General features: G+C 30.5%; 1 protein-coding gene across 6 annotated transcripts in view; it reads right to left on the reverse strand.

The window, feature by feature from the left end:
- The window catches only part of cnc (NFE2 like bZIP transcription factor cap-n-collar), a 197740-nt gene that overhangs the window by 72133 nt on the left and 98029 nt on the right, over nucleotides 1–27578 (reverse strand). For 5 of the 6 annotated variants that reach the window (XM_035361787.2, XM_035361783.2, XM_085807201.1 and 2 more), the window contains 3 exons: nucleotides 23395–23520; nucleotides 19340–19442; nucleotides 18978–19255 (listed from right to left, as the gene is read on the reverse strand). In XM_035361787.2, the coding sequence (XP_035217678.1) occupies nucleotides 18978–19255; nucleotides 19340–19442; nucleotides 23395–23520 (507 nt within the window). Of the gene's footprint in view, nucleotides 1–18977; nucleotides 19256–19339; nucleotides 19443–23394; nucleotides 23521–23783; nucleotides 24043–27578 lie in introns of those variants that run through there. The other variant, XM_035361788.2, reaches the window with a different exon arrangement.

The raw sequence follows: 27578 nt of genomic DNA on the forward strand, positions 1-27578 counted from the left end.
AATTACATAAGGAATTAATCATATTCCTCCGTTTGAGCATTATCTGTCTTGTTGATAAGGTAGCCACACAAAACTAGTGAAAACTGGAATTAGAAAATTCTACCTTATGCAAACAAACTACCTCAATGAGAGCAAAAGAATTAAATCCTCTGATTTCTAAGACTTTTATTATTAAATGATAACATCAGAGCTTAAACTGCGCAGAAACCCACCGAGCCCGGCACCGGTACTTCTCAGTTTTTGAGATAAATAGTAATTCTAGCCGGAGCTAGAATTAAAAGGGTGGCTATTTTTTATGAAATTAAACCATAATTTCAGCAAAAATTTTTTGAGTTTATAAAATTTTATTTTACTAATACATAAACCTTAAAAATTGTAACTTCTGAGGCATGCATTTCCGTCCCTAAGAAGCAAACCGTTAAAGATTACAACTTTTAAGGAAAGAGGGGGGCCCCCACCCATATATTAAAAGCTTATTCTCCATTAGTGCAATAACAATGCTTGTTTGAAAAAGGGCAAGATTTTGTCCCAGAAGAAACTAGAAGTAATCACCTTGGTTATGCTGTCGTATGCACTGATTCGGTATTGGCAGTTTAAATTACTCGCGATTTACAATAGAACGGGGAAAAAGAATCGTTGTTTGTTACCGCTCCCAGTTATATCGAGTTTAACATGCCTCAAATACATCCAGTGCTAGTGATTTCGTATGGAAAAAAAGCATTTGCCGACTTTTTGGGACAATGTAACGAAATCTGGGGGACGAAAATGGTAGTTGTCCAGAACCTAACGTATATTCTCAGCTTTTAGACCAGGGGTTCTCAAAGGGGGGGTGAGATCAACCTTTTCTTTACGTTTTGAGAATTCAGTTTAAAAGTTCATAACATAAAAAATTACATTTGTTCAAATTTTGGAATTTATCAACATTTTCTTACTTTTAATTCCTTAGTTTATAAAACACATTAAAAACAATCTAAATTTAAATAAATGTATATTTCGAGTTTGAGAAAGTAATAGGGTAATGATCGTCTAGTAGTGGCAAAAGATATCCGATTCGGGAGAATTCAACCCCTGTCATTCTGCGTTATTCCCTTCAACTTCTTTGGTTAAAATTATAAAGCAAAGGATGGTGGCATGTTGACTTTTTCTCTTTGTTTTCAAACTTGCACTTCTCTGCTAAAATTTTCTCTTGATACTGTTTCTAGCATTCCCTCGGTTTTAAAGTGACGTTTTCTTATTATTTTTCTTTAGTGGTATGCTAGAAAAAGAATGACATTTATTTTTAACCACCACTTGAAATAGTACATTATACTGCACATTCAGGGCGTAAATTCAGCAAGAGCCCATTTCCACAATTTCAGCTTTTGAACGAAACTACAATTGCAGCTAGAGCTTCAAATAAGACTAGGTCCTTTATTTTCTTTATTACTCAACTATTTATTAATAATTTTAAAAATCTGTTCAATTTACATTTAGCTCTTTAAATTTTACTGATTTTTATTTTTAATTATTTAACTATTTTATTATTACTTATTTGCTTTTGTTCTCCTTTCCTGATGGCCTTTCAAAAACACTTCTAATTTTATAGAATTCTAATCATCTAGCACTTCTAATTAAAAAAAATTAAGCCCTAAATATGAAGATCAATAAGAATGAAGAATATTTAATACAATCTATTTTCGAACTGAGACCACATATTTTCCTTGAGAAACTGCATGAGTTTCATTACAGAGACTTTAAATTCTTTTTCTTTTATTGTTCATTTTAAGTTCCACGAGACAGAATTTTATACTTTTCGACTTTTGATTTTCACATTCCGGGTAACAACCGAGGAATACTTTATGCGTTATTCCATTCTTCTTACATTACAGATAGCTTTCCTTCAAACATATTCATTGCAACGACCATGTGAAAGTACATTTCTTCCGTCTTTTAAAGAGATAACAGGAGATTCTAATAACATTCACGCCTATATCGGTTTAGTTTGGTTACTAAAAGTGATGAGATGATGGTTGTGAACGCAAAATAAATCGTTAAACTTTTACGGGAACACAGTTATGTGATAATTCTCGTATTAAAAGAAAACTGAGCAGCATAAAACTATCTTTTAATTTACGCTTCAAATTCCAAAATTAATTTTATTTTCTTATTTTTATTATTGAAAAATCAGTTTGCATTTTCAGAATCATTTAGAAAAGTAAAAATGCTTCTGAAAAACTGCACTAATATCCTTTGTATTTTATTCAGATATTTGGAAAAAATAAGCGTAAATTACATAACTGTACAACCGAGATAATTAAATTAATTTCTAATTTTGTAATTAACACATTAAAAGCAATCATAAAACACTCCTGAGATTTAAAACTGAAAGACGCTTCATCGTTAACAAAGTTTGACTTCCGAAAAATGTCTGTCACTCAATATGTAAGTACTCTTAACAAAATTTCACTTCATTTTCAACCTGATTTTATCTGCTTTTTTAGACTCTCTGCACCGTTAAATGAAAAATTTTTACAAAATTAAAAGAAAAGTATTTGCATCAAATTTACAATGCAATTTGTTTCATACGTGTTTAAATATAAATTTTAACCATTTGTTTCACTGCTGCAGGTTTGAGGGCATGGTGCTCCTCAAGGTTATTAGAACTACCTTCAAGACTTCCTCCGTTTCCCCCCTATCACAGATAAGACTGATTCTCCCACCAAGGATAACCTTTATCAGATACTGACTGTAGATCTTAATTCATTCTGAAAATTACAATAAGAATATAAATAAAGGTATGATTTAAAAAAAAAAAAAAAACGAAGTGAAATACAGCGTGAAGTGAGATAAAAGGTGGTGGAAGTTAAACAAAAATCTAAAGGTAGGAAATTTCGTTAAATTTGAATAATTGCTTAACTGGCTATATTATAATTATACGGATTACAAATATTAAAATTAAATTTAAATGAGCTAATCTCATATAAAACTGATAAATGAATTTCACATAGAAATAAGAATAAAAACGTTCATCTGCAAAACAGTATACAGTGAAATACGTTTAATGCGAAAACACTTCAGACGAAATATCGGTTAACACGAAACACGAAAAGATATTCTCACTGGGAATGAACAAAATACGGAAAACACCGGCCTCGCAGGCGAGATTTAAGAGAGGTGTGAAATGAAAGAGAGATAGTTTCACATGTTTCGTAGAAAGGAGGCTAACTTGGCTTTGATATATCCTCGGAATAGCCTGCGACACGAGCCAGTTTTGTTTATCTAAGCTACTTTCAGCTACAAACGCCACACAAACATCTCGCCTCTAATCAGTTGGCTTTGGAATTCGGTGACGAGCACATCGCAGTGTGAGTAAAAATCAGTAAGTTTGGTTCATACGTTGCCCTCAGCATGTCTCTTGTCTCTTCATATGTTGCACTCTGCATGGAATTCAGTGACTCCAAGGATGAATGGAAACTGTTTACGTAATGCACGATTCTTAAAAGTATCACAGTCTTTGGCGAGAAAAGAAATGGAGAAGGAGGATATTGAAACTGAGTCGACACTTAATGAAATGTTTGAGAAAAGTTTCTGTATTATTGGACTGTCCTACTGTATTATCGGAAGAATTCGTTGCAGTAATTGATGATAATGTGTGTACAGCCCCAATTATGGCAGACAAAGACTTTTCGGAGTTTGTTCAAAGCTAAAAAAATATCACTGATGCAGATTCCGTCGACGAAAACGAAATGAATAATGCAGCTCCTTTACCTCATCATCCGAAATGAGGAACATCATGAAAAGTATGCGCAGTTATTTAGATGTACATTCCAATGGTGAAATAAATAACAAAATGGACGACATTTTTTGCTATTTGATGCTAAAAACAATTTGATGCTAAAAAAGACAATGCAAAGAAAATCATCAGATTATTTTCCAAAACTCAATAAATGTTTTTTTTTCAAAAAACTTTAAAATTTTGTATTAATTTTCATTAAGTTCTTGTGAATGTTTTTGTTTCATTGATTTTTATTAAATACATGCATATATACATATCTATGTAAACAAATGTACTATAATAAACTTAATTTTGTTGAATACGTGTTTCTTTTTCCAATATCCTTTAACACGAAATTCTTTTAACAAGAAAAAACATTTCAGTCATCTCAGTTTCGTGTTAAACGATTTTCACTATATATGGATCATCAAATGTAATTTCCGTACTTCCTGCTACAACTAATTCGATCAAGATTAAATAAATCTAAATAATAAGCGAAAACTGCTCCTAAGAAAATACATACTTAATTTCTTTGTGGCCTGCCATATAAATAAAGCAATGTATAATAGTTATTGTTCCCCCCCATGCACAATACTTTTATCATTTTCTATGAAATTAAGCTGATTTTACGTTTTCTTATTCGTTTAATTAGTCACTAATTTTGTGCTGCTATTTATTTTAAATTCTCATCACATATAGGTTATAAGAATCACTTTAATTTATCGTGAAGCATGTAAAAATGAATTACGTAATGTACTCATTTTAGGAACTTGTAAGGACTGCAAAAAAGAATTGTAAAAGGAAAGGCCTCAAACGTTTCAAGGCCACTGCTGCAGTTCATAAACCTATAGTATACTGGCAGTGTCAGAAAGACTGAATGACTAAATATGCCTTTGGTGTCCAATTTATGGTCCAATTTAAGAAAGGAATCAAAATACGATAAACTTTCAGACTACGATAATTATGGTTGCATGACCACTTTACCAAAAAAAAGTTACTGGATTAAAATTTTTATACCCGCATTTCACCCCCCCCCCCCCCGACTACAATTTATATGTTGTTCCTGACCTTACTAAATATATGGAGGATAAAAAATACGTAACGCAAAATTCTAACCGTAATTTATCTCCTCTTTTTAATTTGACTATTTCTCCATTCAGTCCTAAAAATGGTAATTGCTCATAATAAATTTCTGCAATACATCATTTGGGAATTATGCCATGTCATATGTATGACTTACACAATGCTAATGATGCAGGTACATACATGAATGCTTAAGAGAATAAGATTTTAATAGAAACCAAAACTTTTTATTAGCAGCCAATGGAAACAAAGGGAAAATGGTGAAGTGAAACCCAAACCACTTTTGCCCTAAGCTTTCATCCTGAAAATGTAGCATTCACTCCCTGCTTGTCTTACTAGCTAGATCTGCAGTTTGCTGCCTCAAATGTACTTCAAAAATCGACTTACTGACGGCAGAAATTAATTAGACTGCCAGTTTGCAGATTTTTAATATTGCTGAGTTTATTACTCAGTGCTTTTAGGCTTAGCTCTGTGAGTGATTTAGCAATTTCTGTTGCATGTTTGGGGCTGAAGTGATACTGTGATTTTTGAGACCAAAGAAAAATCCTGCTTATAAGAATTTCTGTGTTATTTTTCAATTTCTCTTGAGCTACCTGTAACTGTTTTTCTTTGGTAAAATATCATCATTTGAAGCTTCAATAAAGATTCAAATGTTCTTCATCCTCAGGAGTGTTTATTTAGCAGACCTTTACAACTCTTTAACAAATAACAATAATATTATACAGAGTACATAGAAAATGTGAATGTAGAGGATTTGTTTAACAATAGGGTTTAGAAATATAGTTTCACTTACAATGTTCTTTAAAATAAGGTACAAGACTTCATAAATAATGCTATTAGTAGGAAGGGCTGCAGGGAAAAAAAAGGCCACTTTTTACAAATAACAGTAAACAGTAAAAATCTTGAACAGTAAAAATTCCACTAAGCAAAGATTCATTGTGCTTGATTAGGCTGGAAACCAAAACGTTCCTTGAAAAAATTTATGGAGACATCTGGTAGCAAGTATATTGACTTATGACATTTTCCCATATCTATTACTAATGCGATTTGGACATCTAAGATAAATGTAGGAAGCAATTATAAAATAAAAAGTGCTTTTTAGGTGGTTAATAGCTCTATCTCAGGTAAAACAATGTTCATTATTAAATTTGTAGCTGATCTCTAGGAAAATGTTTATTCAACATATTTTGCTTGTAAATATATAGAAATTTTAACCTTTAAAGTATAATGAAAATTTTGCTCACTTGATTTTAGTTTTGCTTTCTATAACATATTTTACCAACAAAAGTACTAATGAGAATTATATATTCCTTTCTTCACATTATGGTAATTATCGGATCTTTTCTAAGCAATTTTCCTAGCTTCTTCAACTGGTGGATACATATCTTGCATTTTTAATAATGGATCATGAGATAATTTTTCATACATTAGATATGACGGTGGGAATTTTCTTACAGAATGCAGTGTATTATTGTAATCCTTCAGTAACTTGAGATAAGAATTTTGTCCAAGCAAACATTACCTGGATAAAAATTTAATTTACATTTTGATGTCATTATAACAGTTTGATTAACTCTTTCAATTTTACCATTAGCTTGTGATCTATTAGAGTAACATTGTGGCTTAGGCTTAAATTTTGAGGAATTTCTATCACCTAAAATTTTCTTTGGAACCAGAATCTGAAAAATTTGTCTTAAAAAATTTATGTAAGATTTAGGATTTGCAATTTAGAAAACATTTTCATATATAATGAGCAGCATGATTTATAATAATGTGAATATACATTTTTGTAGAATTATAACAATTTCTACCACCAGCAGTGTCAATAGATAACAGATCAAAAGGTTCAGTTACAGATGGTAATGCTAACATTAAACCAAATTTCTTTTGTTTACTTTTCTTATTAAATTCCAATATTTACAATAATTTCCAATATTTTACACTATTCCTGCCCAAAAATATTAAGGAGATAACAAATAAAGCGCTGAGGATACACCAAATATGAGCTTCTTCAAGTAGCTTAGTGCAAAGAGATATTAGTATTAAAATTTTATACAATATTTATTTCTCTATAGTTAACACCTTAATAATTCTCTTAAACTAAGGATAAGAAACACTACCTAAATTTTTACGGTTTCAATTTCTTTTAATAATAATAAATTAGTCTGCACACACAAATGTTGACAAATAAGATTCTGAGTTAAAATATCAGCTTCATCATTAACACAACATTTCTTATATTTTAGATACCTTGACAATTGGGCATGATGGAAGATACTTTAACAATTGGGCACTTTGTGTCAATTTCTACTTTTAAAACTGCCATTTGGGAACAGTATTTTTCTGATTTGGTGACTAAATTCAGAAACACCTTTCGTATTACATCATTTTTCAAAAAATACGAAATATTTGCCTGAAGAAATATCTTTTGTGGGATCAAATACCAGGCTGGAAAATTTATCCTTGTCTATAGAAAGAATTTCAGATTTTTCATGTAACATTTTTAAGGTTTTTGACTTTGCCTGCATTTAGAATTTTTTACAGATAATTTTAAGACCATAAAAATAGTCTACCCGTAGGATGTTTTACATTCTGAGGTGAAACTATAGCAGCATGATCAATATGTATAGCAAAATGCTTTACAAAAGTAATAAATTTATCTATAGCATCAGCATTGACTAAACATTCCAATTCAGTAACTGCATATAATTTTTTTTTATAAGGTCTAATTTTTTGATAATGCAAAATTATAGGATATAAATTACCATCGGGGTTGCTGTTGTTTTAAAACTGCACCAACAGCTTCCTTAGATGCATCTACAAATATGTCACAGGGATATTTTGGATTAAATAGAGTTGAAATTGGTCTGAAAATTAAAGTATCTTTTAAATTTTGAAAGGTTGTCTGACATTCAATTGCCCATTGATACAGAGCATTGCATTAGAGGTGTTTTAATTTGTGAATAATTTGGAATAAATTTATGATATACATTAACTTTGCAATTCTTTAAAATTTTTAGGAGGCTATATTTTTTTTAATAACCTCAATATTTACATTACTGGTTTGATATTTTCCTGCTTGCTTCATATTCTAGATAATTTACTTTTTCTTTAGCAAAGTGGCACTCTGAACGCTTTAGCTTTATATTTGCTATTTTACATTACTTTATGATGTTTTAAATATACTTCAAAACTTTAAGAAAATATTATGATCTCATCAAAATATTGTAAAGCAAGCCGAATTTAGCATTTATTTAAAAATTTGTCAAAAGCTCTTTGAAAAAACAGCTGGGAATTTTTCTAGCCAAAAGGTTGACTTCATAAAGACCAGTTGAATTCAGAAGGACCAAAACTGATTGTAAAAGTTAATATTTCAGAATCTTTTTTATTCAATTTTATATGCCAATGACCAGATGCTGGATCTAATGTAGAAAACCCTTTTGCATTTGTTAATTTGTCCAGTACTGCATCTATTCTAGGTATGGGTATGGAATCTGTTTTAGTAATTTTACAAGTTTCCTATAATCAATGCATAATCTAGTTTTACATTTTTATACCTTTTATAGACTAAAGTTTTTAAATATTTTCGTGCTGCATCATTTTTGTTTATCATCAGAAAACCGCAGAACTTTCCGGATGACCCAATATCGAATATTGGTGAATTTTTTTAAAAGGTGATTCCCTGTTGTATTATATCTACGGAAATGCTGGAATTGAGGATTAGGATGTAATAAAAGAAAAAAAAAATAGCTTACTGTTCTAGTTAGGAAAATACTACATTTGATGACTTTGTTCCAGCTAGGTATAACAGATTTAAAAATATTGATAATTATTTCCATCAAAAATTAAAATTAGATTCTAAATCACATTTAAGTGATAAAATTATACAGATGTTAGATGATGGGGGCTAAATGATGGTTTTATGATATTTCAATGTAATAATTGTTCTGTTATTATTATTATTACCTTTTGGGGATGCCTTATATTATCTATAAGCTACAGAAAGTTCTGAAATCAATGTTACGTGTGGAGGCTACATATTAATACAACCCAAATAATGCATATTTACTTGTTGCAAATATATGACTATAATTGCTCAATTCTTTCAACTTGTCATTTACAAAGGAATTTTCACAGCCATTATTTTCAACATCACTAATTAAAAGAGTCCTTTTTATTTTCAATATTTTCAATTAAATAGAAGAAATTACTCATAAAAGGATTATTTAGACCTATGTCTTAGTTTATATTTTTCTTAATTTAAAACACTTCATAATCGGTAAAATTCAATTGCAATTTAAACAAAGAAATGCAAGATGACAACAACAATAAATAATTTAAATAAGAATTTATAACATAAAATATCACATCATTACTCAATCTTCCAATTTTGCATGACAGTTTAATTAAGTTAGTGACAGGAAGATCTCCAGAGAAAGACAATAACTTCTGTGAAGTTTCATTTTTTAAGAGTTTCAAAATTATTAATACAACTTAAAAGTTTTTCAGAAATTATATTAACCTGACTACCTGTATGTATAGTTACTAGGAAAGTTGTTATTCTCTACCTTAACTTTTAACTTAAAATATTGTCATTTTTTAGGTAAAGTTTGATTTTGATAGGATGGGAGTGAATTATAATTTGATGCTGGGCATTGTGAATTTGGATATCTCAATACTTTTCCAAATTGGACTTTAAATAAGATCTAGAATAGAATGATCTTGGAGTATTGTATCTTCGATAATTAAAATGTGGATGAGGGTTCTGCCTAGGAACAGTAAAGCTGGGGACATTTTTGGTACTTTCTTGTTGCTGAGGTGAACTTGAAACCTGAAGTAATTTTCTTGCTACAGAAATCCAATTTTGAAGTGACCTTATATTTTGAACAGACAATTACACACCATATTCCGCTGTCAAATCTTGTGTTAAAAACTCAATAAGAATTTTATCACTTAAATGTGATTTAGAATCTAATTTTAATTTTTGATGGAAATAATTATCAATATTTTTAAATCTGTTATACCTAGCTGGAACAAAGTCATCAAATGTAGTATTTTCCTAACTAGAACAGTAAGCTATTTTTTTTTCTTTTATTACATCCTAATCCTCAATTCCAGCATATCCGCAGATATAATACAACAGGGAATCACCTTTTAAAAAAATTCACCAACATTCGATATTGGGTCATCCGGAAAGTTCTGCGGTTTTCTGATGATAAACAAAAATGATGCAGCACGAAAATATTTAAAAACATTTCATGGAATCACATAGGTACATTTTGTTTTATGACTCCTTTTATCTCTCCAGCAGCTGGAAAATTCCATTTTTTAAAAGTCATAACTCATAACAAAGTTATAAAGGTGGTATTCGAATGAACTCCAGGCCATTTAAAAAATTTTGAAGTAATGTGAAGAGCTCAAAATCTAAGGGAACAAGGAATATGAAGGATGACACAAAACATGCCAGCCATATTCAATACGCCTTTATCTGACATTCATCAAAATGTGGGTTCAAGCTTTGTCATGATGGAAGATACCTTGAGAATTGGGCACTTTGCTTCAATTTCTACTTTTGAAACTGCCATTTGGGAACAATATTTTTCTGATTTGGTGAATAATTCAAAAACATATTTTGTATTACATTGTTTTAAAAAAAATACGAAATATTTGTCTAAAGGAAGATCTTTTATGGGATCAAATACCAGAGTGGAAAATTTATCCTTATCTAAAAAAAGAATTTCAGACTTTTCATGCAATATTTTTATGGTTTTTCACTTTGTCTGCATTTAGAATTTTTTCAAAGAATCAATAAATTTCTTAATTCAAGCATATAAAAACAACATTAAAATTTTGCAATTAAATCATAAAACAACATTAAAATTCTACAATTAAATTGTAAAACAACATTAAAATTATCCACTAATTGTTTTCCTAAACAAAGAACTAACTGAAGATATAAATATGTCATGCAGATTAATAAATTACCCCTTACCACTTTTTTTTTAATTAAAGAAGTAAGAGAAAAGATGAAATATGCATATTATTTCATTCAAACTGCCAAATATCGAGGTAGTTCCATGAAAAAGGATGCTCTTTTATGGTAATTAATTAGCGATGCTGATTATGTTGAGTTACAGAGAGGTAAGCCATAATTACACTAGGATTTAATAAGGTGTTCTGTATTATCTTTATTAGCTCTCGACCTTGTTACAATATTATTCTCATCCTCTTCACAATTATATAATGCACAAGTTAACTCCACTTTTTTCTGTTCTTTGCAAATTTCTTGATGCTATTCACACAGAATGGATAAGCACAATATATTCAGACAGAATAGCATCAATGCTCATGTTAGATAAAAGGGGAGTTATGGCTATTCTGATGGAAGTGTTTCCTCTTTACTGGTTTTCTGCATAAAATGGGAGAAATGTTGCATCAATACCCACACATTGGCTTAACAATTTATTTGATCTATAAAAAATTTGTGCAGACAGGCTTCATGGCTGATAGCTACAACAGGAATGCTTGATGACCTAGCATATGAAGAAGTTTAGTTTCTATTTCTGCTGTGTAGCGGTCAGTTTTTTGCATCCATGGAAAGCTGACCAAATCATGAAGCTTGGAAATGGATCTGACAGAAACCTTCAAGGAGAACTAAAACATCAGATGCACCAATATATCCAAATCATTCTGAATATGATAGAGAAACAGATATGTATGATCTAATTTTTACAAGAAATGACATCAACATGGTGCTATGTACCAAACAGTTATATCTTGCATTAGTGGCTATGTAAACTTACACAGAACCATTCTTTCGAATACTGAAAAGCTGTGCATTATTTGTGAAAATGAGCATGTTTCTTCAAAGATAATTGTTTGATGTGCTGTTACTGCTGGTGGAGTTATTAAATCTAAAATCTTTTTGACACAAAACAGTGACATTTGACATCTAACTGCACAAACTGACCTTCTGCACTGTTGATGACTTGGTTGTTTTATACATACAAGATTCTTAAAAATATCCTACACCAGTTCATTTTACATATGCTGTGTATGCTTTCCTTGGTGTTACAATCAAAGGCTGGGATGGGTATCTTTGCAGTTATCTTCCCATTTACCCTGTGACTTTTGGGTAAGGAGTATAAGTTAAAAAATCTGATGTGTACACCACATGACTTCCTTGTATGGAATATTAAATTATACGCATTTTTTCTTGCATTTCATTTAAACTTATTGGATTGAATTAAATCTACTTCGCCGACAGCGCATAAACCACAATAGAATAAATGCATTCTTTAAAATTCACTCTAGTATTTGATTACCATAGCGACACTCTGGCGCTAGATTCACTTAACAGTATTATATTTCGTTCATATTATAACTCATAATGCACAAAATTTATATCATTTAAAGAATAGAATTATCTAATCATTGCCACATGTTTTATTCAAATACTATAATAAAGCTAGAATGATGTATAAAAGAAATTAAACAAACAATGCAAAAAAGAAACAGTTTTTCACAGACGATTGAGTATTTCTCATTCAATTAATTCAGTTCTCACTCCGCAAGAAGGTAACAATACATAAAAACTCAAAATATCTATATTAAAAATTACGAAGTAAATCTTAAACACTTATTTCCTCGAAAAAATTCCAGAAAGAAGCATGATTTAATTCGCAATAATAAATGAAGGCGTTATCTTTGTTGTTGCGAAGCAAAGTTTCTCTGGATTGGCAACAAATCCACTAGTCTGCAGTTTCAAATGTAAACAATCAATGGCCGCCATAAAAAGAAGGCTTAGCGGCACTTAAACAACTTTAAAATTGTTGATAATTCTAAAAATATTGCATACAGATTTACTAAAGGCATAAAAACCTTAACCGGTAGATAAAAACAACATAATTCAATCATTTTTAAAACAAAAAATTTACAATTTACAAACATATAAGAGATATAAGAGTAAAGAAACTGAGATCACTGAGCCGGGTAACAGAGTGGATATATATATATATATATATACATTTGGTGCGGCCGATTGCAACCAAAATACAAGGTGCACATCTACATGTTATAGCAGTCCTATATTCAAATCTGAGGCTACTCGTTTTTGAGTTATGCGAAATACGAGATGCCATGAAAAATTCTCTTCAGAATTAATTTTAAAGCAGTTTTATAATTTTTTCATAGGAAATGAGTCTTTTATTCTGTCTTTACGTACAGATATCACGTAAAAACACCATTAAATTGCATTCGATAGCGGTCAAAATGGATATTTTCGTTGAAATATGCTGCCTGAAACTCTTCGCGATTACAATACTTCCTTTTTACTTCGTACAAGGAAGTAAAAAAAGAGAACACAGCAGGAAAATATACAATACTGATGAACGGGAGGAAAAGATTTATGGCCATAGCCCACAAATAACAGAAGATATATGTATTTGGCTCAATGCTTGTAAACTAGATGAAAAGTTAAAACTTCCTCAGATTCAGTGATTTGTACTCCTATGTGGATAACAATGAGATATAGGTCAAGGCATTACAGACATAGCTTTATCCTGCTTAGTGCCCTCCAGCTGTAATATTCTTTGTAATGCTGTATAATATATAATTATGCCATGCCTGTTAGCATAATTATGGCTTACTCTATATATTAAATTATTCCATAACACATCTAACTGCTAAGCTATGAGTAATCATTCTTTAACTCATGTACCATGGAACACTGGTAGTTTAACCCAATTCAAATCCAGTAAACAGGCTGGTTACATAGGTATTTTTATGTTTCTACCTGCTAATAGCATGAATTTCACTTACCCTATACTAAGGCCTTCTTCCCCAGGCAAAAACTCCTCATACACTTTGCTCTATTTCATTAAAGAACAACTTTAATGTTTGTCCCTCATTTCAAGTGAATAATGCTCCAATGTGATAACTGCTAATACTTTTATACTACATATTTTATAAATATGTAGTGTTCTAGTATGTTTATCTAGTATGTTACAATCTAATACTTTCTTCAATAAACATGGTATGACACAGACATAGATACATTGATTTTTACATCAGATTCAGAGCAGTAGAGGGCAACATTTAACAAGCCAAATTAATTTTAACCGCACTTCAAAATCATTAATTAAGGCTCATTTTCTGCTCTTTATACTCACCGTATCAAAAGCAATAAATCTAAATTTAGATAACTGCATTAATTTGAATTTCGCCTTTATCTCCTACTATCATAAAAAGTAAATAAAACGAAAAAAGTTTTGAAATATTAATAATATTAATAATACAAAAATAAATAATAGTATCAACTCAAAAGATAAACTCACAAAAGAATGTTTAGTTTTTCGGCCAAGAAAATGCATATCTACGGAATCTCTTTTAAGTTAGAAATTCTTATGGAGTAAGTTTAGTTCAAAGAAAAATTTTAAAGACACAGTAAGATGCTTTAAGATGAAACATGCAGTATTTTACATTGAATTCTTAATCAAGTTTTGCAAAAAAATTTCAAAGGTGCTGTATTAAAAAGTTTAGCACTGCTGATTTCTGAAATATGCAAATCACATTAATTTTATGCTGTAATGTCACTTTTTAAAAAATTTTCCAGATTTTATTGAAGACAAATAGCTATGAAGATCTTAATAGAAAATTATATCTATGGAAATTTATAAATGCTCTAAAAAGGTTAGAAAGTCGACTTTTTGGCAATGAAGTTTCAAAATGAAAAATGCAACAGGGAAAGAAATGATTTCTAATCTAACAATTTTAGTAGTAACTCAACTATGACTCTCTTATTTTTAAGCAAGAATTTAAAGAATATTTCCATCTTTGACAATGAATCAGAATAAATTTTTTTAAAAAAATCAACTACAAATACCATTGAAAACTTATTTCTTTTGACAAAAGAAAAATACTTATCAGCAACAAATTTTATTACTTCAAGAGTCCATTAATTTAGAAATATCTATTAAAATAATAAAAAATTTTAATGTCATTCTTGTATGTAGGAATATATGCAACTGGCATATGAAATAAATGAAATACCTTTATATAAGTTGCTTGTGAAATAACTAAAATGTCAAATGCAGAGAGAAAAATTAAATAAATAAAAAAATGAGCTTCGCAGATGACTACAAGTGAGATGAGTCTTAACATTTTTCGTTTCATATCTGTGAGACATATATTAATTCAGCAGTTTTAAGTTGAGCACATTTAAGATAACATGACAATGATTTAATAAAGTACTGTAGGTGGTGTAAAATAAAAGCAAATATAAATTTAGTAAATTTTGAACAGTATAAATTTAGTAAACATTTTCTTGAAAAAGTTAATGAAATATTATTTGCTGAGTTGTCTCTGCCCCCAATACACATTTCTAAAAATTAAGTCAAATAACTAGTTTGATGCCATCAGTCACCAGAAGCTAATTTTATGACATAACAGATACATTTTGAGTACCCTTATTTCAACATTTCTGAATCCACTTTTTTTTTTAATCTTTAGAATTGTAAACGCTTATTTCAGGCATTAAGAATGTCACGTAAATAACAAAATGAGGTCATTTCTTTCGTTTGAATAAATATAAAAGCATAAAAGCTCCATTACCAGTCCATTCTGCAAGCAATGAGGTCAGGATAAGTTTAAGAGATGCACAATTTTTGAAAGGAAAAAAAAAACTTTTATTTAAAAGGCATTTCTGAAAACCCAGTTTTTGCTATCATCAGAACTCTCAATTTCTGAATCAGTTCCAAACTGAGTATTTTGATCATTTTTTTCTTTTTTCAGAAACGGGAACTTAAGCCATAAAAGATATTTCAATCAGAGGCCAGTGCCACTACAAACAATGTAATTGCACCAGGTGGCAGAGTTTTAAAATAGAAAAATTTTTAGAATTCATGGAGGCATAAGGCAACAGAATTTCATAGTCATAAAGAGTGCTGATGACGAAAACGCCCAACAACAATTCTGCTCAATCAGCATAATGAGGAATAATAAATGTTATTCATAAATAAATGCTTCTTAAATGAGTTAGTGTTCAATTAGTTAGCCCAAATGTATGGTTTCTTGCATTTCCATAGAACTTCTATTCATTGTTCCAAACATGAGAACAGTATGGCACATCATTAGTTTTGAAGAAGTTATATAAGAAGTTTTAAGTGATATAAGAAATATTAGACTCCACTAGTAAAAAATAATAGGTCTACTATTGAGTAATTATTAACTTTTGGGAGTGGTTATGAGTTTAAAATTTGCATATTTGTTTTCAGTGCAAGATAAGATTTGCTCTGTGACATTAGTTTTTAAAGATCTTTCATTGAAACTAAAAAGTCATGTACTATTCATGTACAAAATTTATAGATTTATAACACTGAAAAGAAAGGCTTTCCAGCTCTGAAAGCCAATGGCATGGCATGGCTTTTACTGAAGAGGACTAGGTATGAAGAAAATTATAAGTCTAAGATTACTGCACCACAGAAGGCAGTGGCGGTGAGCTTAAAGAGGTAAAATTAAATACTATTGTTTGTTTATGTTCACAGAGATACAGGTCACTTTCAGAAGTGGTCATATTAAGAAGGTGGTTTTTATGAAAGAATTTTTTTTATTTTGATTATGAAGACTAATGAGCACAATAATAGTTAAAATCCTCTGATGAATTTATGAAAACTGGATAAAGACTGGAGGTCAATGATCTTACCTTAATAAATAAATCATTTCTTTAATTTGACAGATGTCATTAAAAATAAAAATATTTAATCTCAGAAAGAGCACAAGAATAACAAAGGAGATTGCTTCTTATTTTGCATATAGTAATTATTTTGAAATTATATAGCATTTCACTCTGCAGTAATAGGTACAATGTTTTATGTTTGTGCAAATGAGAACATGTGGAGTAAATATATCTTTTGTCATTATTTTTGTGTCTTTTGAAAATAAAATACCCCCAGAAAACATGACAGAAAAGCGATTGAGAGACTATAGGGTTGAGAGACAGATAGCTAATGAAAGCAGTATGAAGAGCTAGTCCTACACAAGAAATCACTGTAGTGTGGTGTATTTAATTATGGCAAAGCACACTAGGGCTATCTGCCTAAGGGGAGGGATGCCTTCGTGGAGGACTTTCTAAGGGAAACTGGCTTGTATACACGTTACACATGGGGAAAACCACGAAAACACCCATGCAGCCAGCCTGTTCACAGGATTCGAACCTCGGACCAAACTACCAGTGTTCAGCGACTTTACCGCTCGGCCACTGGTGGGCAGAAATCACTGTGGAGTATGCATTGTTATAAAATTTAATTAGAGTTTGCATGAGCATGCTCTGTAATGAATTCTTGTATATGACTAGATTTCCATATTGCTTCCCTCTCCACATTTTAAACCTGAAACTATTGCATCAATATATTTTACTTAATTATTTCATGTACCATAAGTATACTTTCATGAAGATAAACTAAAATACAGCACTAAAAATTAAATTAATTTCCTTATAAGAATAATGATTGTTGAAAATAGAAATTTGCATTTCTCCCTGTTCACGATTGCGCTGAGCAGAAAAGGTGAACTATATAACTGTGCAGAAGGTTCTTCCCGGTGGGGAGAGAAAGGGTAGTGTGTCTTCCCGATTCTGATGGTGGTTGCCGACATGGCCAACAGCATGGATTCTCTCAAGTATTGTGCAGAAATGTGATACATGGAGTCCTAACAAGGAACAGAACAGTGAAAATGAGAATCTACTCAAGCATTCTGGATTATCTTTCTACATTGCCAAGTACCTGCCTGTATAAATAGAACTGTTAAGCAGGATCAAATCATGTTGTACCAATCAAGTACATTTGTACGTTATCCATCATATAATTTCATTAACATGTCATATACTGACACAATATGTCTATCTATGTAGTTAAACTTAAAATTACTGATTAAATCTTATGTCATTTCAACTTGGTGCAATTTATACTTCTGTAGTAGAGAACCTCGGCTCTACAACTACCATTATGCATAACTCTCAAGGTTCTTTAATGAACACATATTTCAAAAACAACAATGAAGAAATTAAAATTTCTTACAACTTACTGCCAGTAATCAACAGCATAGCAATGAGAAGAATAGGTGAAAGCCAATTAGACTTCCTTGCATAAAGCCAGCAAGACTGAAGCTCCTCTCATTTCCATGAACAATATAGAGGAAGGAATATTCCTTCCTTTTCTATGGCAAAAACTGGGTACACTCAAATACTGTGTGGTTTCAGAACGTAAAATGATGTTCCTTTTAATGCTATGTATAAATATAGTTGAAAATGTTAATAGACAGAATGTTACGGAACTAACCCAGTCCCTCTAATCCACTGATGTCACGTTACTGTCTCAAAGATTTACATTTTCTCTTATAACAATGGTGTTTCAAAAGCAAATAATCTCCAATGCAAAAGATGATGTGAATAAGTAAGTAAAGTAAATGAAAATATCTGCATTAACACATGCATGTATTATTATAATTAAAAAACTGAATGAATCTAAAATAACCACAAACAAAGCTGCCTGAACTAGTCAGTGATAACAAGTCTTTACAAACGGCAGTGATCATTTTGGAATTATAAGACAGAATAAGGACAAAATGGGACTAAATTTATCATTTCAATAAAATACACGAATTACTTTCATGTTTTTGCAAGTTTTGATATGTATGTTTATCAAGACTTATATTTTATTACACTAATAAGAAGCATCAAATTACACAAAAAAGCCAAATCCTTCGCATCATGCACACATCAAAAATAAGATAACCATAAATGAGAAAACATCAAAACGCTGTATCAGTAAAAGCTGAAATATAGATACCATATTTACAAAGACAAAATGAATGTGTAAAATATTTTTTTCAATAGAAACATTTAAATTCTGTACCTGTATAACAAATAGTTTTTAAGATAAGGAAAACTGATAAAGCACATTTTCCACTATGCAGCCAGATTAAAAAACACTTGGTGAAATTTTCATCTATAGGTGTATACGTTACAGTATTTCAAAACCAATAAGAATACATTCTAAAATTATCTCTGCATTCTACGATTCAGAAATTTCTACGAAATTACCATTGCTATTTTCAATTTATTTCTGAAATGAAATATGCTTACCTGTGAATCATTAATGGGTGTTTCAAGAAAACTGTCAAATGTCTCCAAGTCTTCAATTTCAGATAATAAATAGTCAGATTCACAAGGGAAATCTTCTGCCATGAACTCTGGAAATTCGGTGGGAGAAAAGGCTTCCGTAAGATTAGAAAGCCGTGTACTATTATCAAATGGTAGGTATGAATCTTGAGTTAGACCATTTAGTACCTCATTTTCAAACAGTTGATCACCAGAAAATTCCCCATCATTCAAAGTTGACAATTCATCAAACACATACTCTCCTGATAAAAATTAAGTACTTTGAATAAGACAAGATAAAAATATTTATGTAACAGCAAAACACAGATATTTGAACTATAACTTACCTGTTTCTGAATCAATGGTGTAATTCAAACCACTTATAGGATCTAAAACTGATTCATCTTTCTCACAATCTTTAATATCATCTTGCAAAAAAAATTCCTGAAACTTTTAAAATTTATCCATGTTAGAATAAACATGGTATATTAAGAAAACTAGCAGATATAACTTACAAATACATTCTATTTACTAAACCATACATATAAATTTTATGAACAAACAAAATTTTTAAATAAGCCATGGTTCTCCTATACACTAATAATTAGAGAGAATAAAAGCTTTTCTTCAGCTTTCTTGCATTTTAAAAAGAATTAAAGAATTTAATTTCTTGCAAATTATTTTCCCTTCTTAAGTGGGAGAGGAGGAAAAATCTCAATAAGATAAAATAATTTTTATCTTTCCTACCTATACTTCCTTCTTTGTGTAGACAGGTAGATTAATTAATATTTTATTATCATCAGTTTTTATCAGTGAATGGGATAACTTTAAAAGGAAAAGGTAATAAATTAAATTCTTCTAAAACAGAGAAACAATGAATCAATATGACATTGTAGTCCTATTCTGTAAAATGTTAAATGTGTAACACAGATTTACAATGCTTCCTCCTTCCCACATACACATCTGCATTGTTTAACTTAAAAACAGAAATGTCAACTTAGGCTTTAACAGCGTGAAATCGCATTTTCTACCAAGAAAATATCAATAATTGTACAACATTTTAAATGGCTGCAAATACTATGTAACAAGCCCTAATTATATATTTATATTAATGTTATTTTAGAGACTTTATATGAAGACTGTATAGGAGCTCATGTTGCTACTTCTGTTGATGGAAGGTTGAAATGCAAGGTTTAGGACAATTGCAATGATTTTAGGGGGAAATTTTTTTGCAGCAAAAACATTGGCACCTGTCATCTTTCTTTGAGACGTTCTCAGTAAGAAATTACACAGCTTTGCAATCTTTTATTAGTTCCTTAATGTCTATTGAGCTGGGAATGGAACCTGTTTTAAATTTCACATCTGTCTTCAACTTCAGTGAATCTCCCAATTCTTAAGCCATCATCAGGAAGAGGATTTCTGATCTCTGAACACCTTTCCATAGCTTCCAGTTAGCAGGATATTCATGCAGTTCTGGAACAGTGTCATGCTAAACTTATAACTTATTTGTGGTGTCAAAAACAATTGTAAAGGAACAATGACAGCACAAGAGAAGACAAGAGAAAAAACAACGTTTATTGGAATTACAAGTTCTCAATGGGCCCACCTTTGCAGATGATAACACATCACATGCAACAGATTGTTGACAATTATGGGGAACACTGCATCGCAGCAGAAATCTGTATAACTTTACATTTTAACACCTTTCAACTCTAATAAATCTCATGGATTTGATGTGTATAGCTTACACTGCAGATAAATCCAGAAACAGAAACCTGTCAGGGCAGGCGATCGTGGTGGCCACAAACTGCAAAGGTAATGGAGATGACTTTATCTTTAAACGATGTATACATAGAAAACTTGCAATTTCAATAAGTTTTTCCCCTCTCCTCTCTTGTGTTGCCATTGGCCATTTAAAATTTTCCTCTTTGCAAACGGTTTATGCCAATTCATTATGTGTATCATTCCAACGCCATTTGCAGTTTCTCAATGTGCTGATCAATTTGTGTAGGAAAAAAAGGTGAATGTTGCCATTCAAAACTTTGAAAAAAAATCCCCAAAAATTTATTTTCAATGTAACAAGAACCATGAGAGTTCTATTGTTTTAAACCATCACAATCTCGAGCTCATACCTTCAAATAACAATGTCTGAAATTTCTTTTTCGATTGGTTGAGCTGATAGGAAGCTAGGGTTCCTATATTTTAGAAAATACTAAAATTAAAAATAATTAAGCTAAAAATATTTAAGTTTCTAATTTCAAAATTATTTCTTATCATTCAAAGTAATTCCCCTAAATGAATAATTTTATGCCAAATATAAATTATTTTATCTGCACAGTTAATAATATTTTATTACTTTATGTACCTTTACGTGAGAAAATAATAGCAAACGTAGCAAAACTAAGAAAATACAATGACTGCCTTAGATGAAGTATAAAAATTATCATTATATAAAAATATGATCTCTCAATGTCATGCTAACTGCTGATGCATTTAAAAAATAATAAATACACATTATATAATAGAATTCAGTTACATCATTATTCAATAAGCAAACTGCATATTAAAATTAAGATGCAAAAATTATCATTACATGTACAATTTTCAACATCAGCTTTGGTATTTAATGATCAGCAGAAACAAAAAGTAACCCATAACTTTCTCTCTGCTTTCAGTTCAGTACTAATGCTTCCTCCCATCCCATACACAAAATAAAATATTGGAACATCATATTTTAATGATTATTTCAGCAACTGATGATAAAGACAACTTTTTAACTCATCTAAAAATCCCATCACAGATTTTCAAATTGCACTTCAACAGAAAGCTAGCAGCTAATTTATGAATGTAACTCATTTTCACTGAATGATATGAAGATAAAAAAAAAAATTCATTTATGAATTGCATTCACAAACCAAATGCAGGTTTGACTATGTAACTCATTTTCACTGAATGATATAAACATAAAAAAAAAATTAATTAATTAATTGCATTCACAAACCAAACGCAAGTTTGACTATGAATCAATAATTAGTAGCAATTCATCCTTATTTTAAAAAATTAGTATATTTAACAGCTTAAGAACCAAATATTCTATTTTCAACATTTAATAATAATGGTGATATAAAATTTCCTACAAAGCAGTAACATGCATAAAAGCATATCATGAAATCAAACTTTATATAAGAAGAAAACAAAGAAAGTGAGAGAAAAAGAAGCTTAATTCATATATGAAAACATTATTTATATTGTACATAAGCACTTTATTCCTTAACAATATTAAGCATTTTACTTAGTGAAATCCAAGCTTTCTATTCACAAAAATAGATATATTTAACATATCAAGAAATATGTATGGTTCTTAATTCCAATAATGCAAAACAAATCAGTTTTAAATTCCTAATTCATTAAATTGCAAATATGATTAAAAATAAAGCATATATCAAATCATTCTTCACACTATTAATTCATAAAATTACAGGCCTCTGATAACCCACATTGCAAACAATTCAAATTTAAGGAAACAATTTTACTTAAAACAAAAGAAATTAATACTTTGATTTAAAGATATATTTGATAATACTGCCAAATCTCGCTCGGTTATTGCTTTTTTGGTCTACAGCAATATCTCAACAGCTTAACACATACATTGTGCATATAAAATTATAAGGTGATTAAGATGTAATTTTAATCAGCTGCTTTCTAAAATATTCTGAAGCAATTTCATAGAGTGATACATAAAATAAGCTCATGTAAATTTTCATTTGAAGTTGCATTCTATATATTAAAAAAAAAGGAAAACTTGATTAAAATTAATCAATTTTAAAATTTATTTAAAAAGGACATAAAAACAGTAAAATCCTGCATTATAGCTGCAAACTGTGCATTCCTCATGAATTGTATGTGGCTGTATGGAAAGGTTCCAATTCCCCTTCATAACTTGTGATCTTTTATGGAATCAGCAATTCTCTTGTTTTATGCTTCGGATTTTAATTAACAATTCCAGTTTAATTATCTATAAATTCTAATTATTAAATTTCCCCAATAGTACAAATTTACAATCAAAATTTCATTTCGCATTTCAGAGGAGATCATTTATATATATATATGTGTGTGTGTGTATTTTCTAGAAGATTATCTAATATATTGTCTCCATTGTAAGTAATAGTTAGAAAATATTTTAATTAAAAAATAATGCAAATTTCAGATTTTCTTGCAATGAAAGATACTGATGTTGCATTTAAAAGCAAAAGTTACAGAAAATTAAATCCACTGTTTAAGAAAAGTAAGCATTTATATCAACATATAACAAACTATTCTTACAAAATTTTAAAGGCCAACAAGTACAGAGAAATTATCAAGTATTAAACAAATGCGAAATTTTTCAAATATTTGTACTTACAGATTCTTTTGTGTATTCAATATCTTTGAGTTTTTCCACTTCTGAACTCGAATGGGAATCATAAGCATCTCTTGTAACACCTAGATCAATATCTTGCTTCCATAAAATTTCAATAAGATCCATGTCCTGTGAAAATAGTAAATCTGTGAGTAAGTATAAAGATTACTCATGCATCCATACACATTTCTACATAGAAGTAATTAATTCCTTGTGGATCTGTAAAGACCATTTTTGATAAAATTTGAACAAATTCCTTAACAGAAATGAAATTTAAAATGCAACACACTTTCAATCAAAATTTTACATATATTTCATTCATAAATCTGGATTTTCAGTCACACTTAATTTGAAAATACAAATCAGTAAATATGATGTTATGTAATACAAACCTGAGCACAGCAGTCAGGCATGGATTTTGGATCTTGACACGTAATGTACATTCCGCGATTTAAGCCCCGAACATGAAAACTAACCCAAATACACTTAAATATCAACGACAAAAATTAAAGTACATGCGTAACTTTAATTAAAAGTTAAAAGCAATTAAGCTAATATCAACAAGAATTGACTGAGAGTTTACAATTTTACAGAATTGATGAAATAGGTTGCAATCAGCGAGATCACGGATACTACATGGTATCCATATCTGAGGCTAAAAAAAAAAAGAAAGAAAGAAGGAAGGGAGATAAAAAATGATTTCGGACTAAGTACAAATTTTATCAGCGATTCACCGACTACATTTCGTTGATAAAAATTGTTTTCAGCAGCACAAAGATGGCGCCACTATTTAGAGTAGCATTTTAAAGTTGACATTAATACCTGAAAAATAATACCGCTTTAGAACACATTAAAAAACATTGGCTGCTCACGAATGATATCGTGATCTACAGATGGCGTGGATCAACAGCAAGTTTTAAGATAAAAGTAAATTAGGCTACGCTGACGAGTAAAATAACGTTTCATAACCAAGCATTGAAGAGAAATATTTTATAAATTACGATTTTTGGACAGAAGGAGGGAAGAAGCTTAAAAAGTATAAAATATGTAAGTTTGTTTAGATAATCACATTCCACATGGAAATTATTCTCTTAAATTTTAATATATCTTTTTTCTAACATAGAAAAATATGTAAATGCCAGGTTTTGCGAGCGACAAGCAAATTAATAAAAAACACTCCCTTTCTCTCCTCCAATGAGCCTTATTTCCATATACCCGAAAACTTGGATGCACAAGATGCATCACGCAGACAGAAATTTGGTACGCATAATCTTTTCGTTCGAGTTCATGCTCTGAGATGCATTTTTACATTTGTGAACGATCCGTGTTTGCGATGACGATTTTCTTATTCTCGTTTGACAAATATAACATCACCTTCTTTCCCTTAGTTTAAATTTCCCTTTTATTAAAAATGTTAATAAACTGAGAAGGAGAGACGTAGATTTCGAAAATTATGTGAACATATATAGTTACACCGTACTTTACAATCTACAGTTCTACGAAACCTCGAAATTACAAATTCACCTTTTAAAAATAATTATTTTTGAAGGACGAAATTCTCCCCCCCCCCAAAAAAAAAGAGAGAGAGAGAATGAGGAACTGAAAATTATTCAGATTTGTTCCACCCAACAAAAAATGACTGTTCAGCACGTACATTTGCTATGGCAGCGTCATCTCGGAGAAAAAAATTCGAATTAGTAATAATAATACCTTACAGCTCCAACTTTACTAATTACTGCTAAGAACAAATTAATTAGTAAAGTAGAAGTATTTCTCTACAACAAAAAGCTTTGCTAAATACTGCATACGTTAGAAACACACACACACACACACACAAATATGCTATTAGTAAAAACTGAAATAATACTTAAAACAGACAAATTTAATAATCCGATTTTTAAAATCAAATAAATGTGGATGACCTTATTTTTCCCTCTCATTAACTTTTCCATTGCATATACAAAAAACTGAATTATATATATATATATATATATATAAACTGCAAAGCTAACGAACTTAAAGATTGATTTTAAAGACTCCAACAAATAATATAATTTAGTTATAATAGGATGATTTCTTAAAGAATTAAACTACAACGCGTATAAAACAATTTCTTACGGGAAACATCAAAAACACCTTTCGCACCCCCTCCCTAAAATGTTATGCAGGTCAGTCCGTAAGTTCGTGCGCATTAAGAGTATGCGTGGAATTCACTATGATGCATTTACTAAAAGAATACAATTTTGAACCTGTTGAAACTTGTCATTGTTTGACTAACATATTATTCAGTTTATCACCAACTTTCGTAAATATCGAACGCATTTTAGTACCCATAGAAGATGAATATAGATAATCAGTACAAACGTGCTGTGCTACATTATTTATTTTCGTGTGGTGAATCTGCCAGGCCTACAGCGATAAAAAATTAATAGTGTACAATGGTGAATACACTATTAGCGTAAGGACTGCCCAGAAATGTTTTAAAAAATTTAAAGTTGGAAAAAGCAGCATGGATGATTAACCCCGTTCAGGACATTTTGAACTGTTAGAACCAAATCAAATGATTAATTCAGAAGTTTATAGTGAACAACTTTGCCGTCGAAACTCAGAATTGATCAAAAAACGCCCACGATTGATGAATATCAAGAAAGTTTTGTTTCATCATGATAACGCTAGACCGCATACGGCTCGCACAACGCTGCAAAAAATTTGTGAATTTAATTGGGAGCTTTTGCCACATCCTGCTTACTCCCCAGATATTGCCCCAAGTGATTTTCACTTATTTCATGCCTTGCAAAATTTTTTATTGGGAAAAAAAATTAAATTCCAAACACAATGAACTTTCAAGTTTTTTTGCATCAAAACCAGAGTATTTCTGCAGCAACGGCATAAAAAAGCTGTCTGTAAGATGGCGAGACATTGTAAATAATGGAGGAAAATATATAATTGATTAAAATGTTAAATTGTGTTTTTTATATTATTTAAAAATTTACCATAAAATGCGCACGAATTTATGGACTGACCTAAATTCTTCTCATCACAACAGGCTCAGTTATCTGAAGAGAATTAGATTTTACGTAATTAAAGCTTCCACAAAACCAATTACGCACATATAGCTTTATACACACCAAATTTGCTGTTTTTCTTTTTATAAAAACTAAATCAGTGTCGCTTATATCCATTATTTTTACTTTTATCTTCTTTTTATTTTTAACCTCAAATACGTTCGCACTGAAACAGCAAACAAATTAGAAACGTCAAGTCAGATTTTAAAGTTGGTAAATATATTCTCACATTTCAAAATCTTGTGAAATTTTATTTGAAAAACTCAAGGTAATTCCACATTAAAAAAATAATAATAATAGTAAATTAATAAAATAATGCATAAAGATACACGCAAAATCACCCCGTTTCACTAATTACTAAACAAACTCGCCGTTCTAATGCATCTTTAATAGTTACTCAATTTAAACAAAATTTTGCATATTAATCTCTTATGTCTTGTACAGGGTGCAGCAGGGAAACTACCTTATTTTAAAAATGAATAACGCAAATAGAATAAGCGATATAAGTTTCATTTTTCCCAAGTCATAGAGAGACCCTAAAGTTTCTTTTTTTTTTTTTTTTTTTAATTTTTTTATTACGATTTAAAAATAATATCATTAAGGTGGCCTCCATTCTGGTCAATGCATTGAGATGGTCGAGTTTTGAAGTTTCTTTCCACTTTTACCAGCATGCATATCAACGGGTATGTTGTCGATAGCAGCTTGAATATTGTTCTTCAGTTGAGCCAGGGTCTTTGGATTAGAGATTTCAGATAGTCCCACAAAAAAAAATCACACGGGGCTAAATCAGGCGAGCGCGCTGGCCACTGACAATCGCATCGTAAGCAGATAAGGCGTCCAGGGAAATGTTTTCCAAAAAATCATGGCCCAATTATGACTATTCTAGACCACACCAGACAGTCACACGTTCTGTAGAGGCTGCTCATGAAATTCTCGGGGATTCGTGCCACTCCATTATCGCATGTTTTGCTTAATTCATGCTGCAACACGAAAGATGAGAATGACCCTCATCGCTAAAGAACACAAGGGTATCATGAGGCGTATTGTCAAGAACGGCTTCGCATGCATTTTTTCGTGAAAGAAAATCGCGTGGATTAAGTTTTTGCACCACTGCCAATTTAT

This window comes from Stegodyphus dumicola, chromosome X1 (assembly GCF_044657685.1).
Source record: "Stegodyphus dumicola isolate Sdum_Otavi_A_Nest chromosome X1, ASM4465768v1".
In the NCBI taxonomy this organism is placed as follows: domain Eukaryota; kingdom Metazoa; phylum Arthropoda; class Arachnida; order Araneae; family Eresidae; genus Stegodyphus; species Stegodyphus dumicola.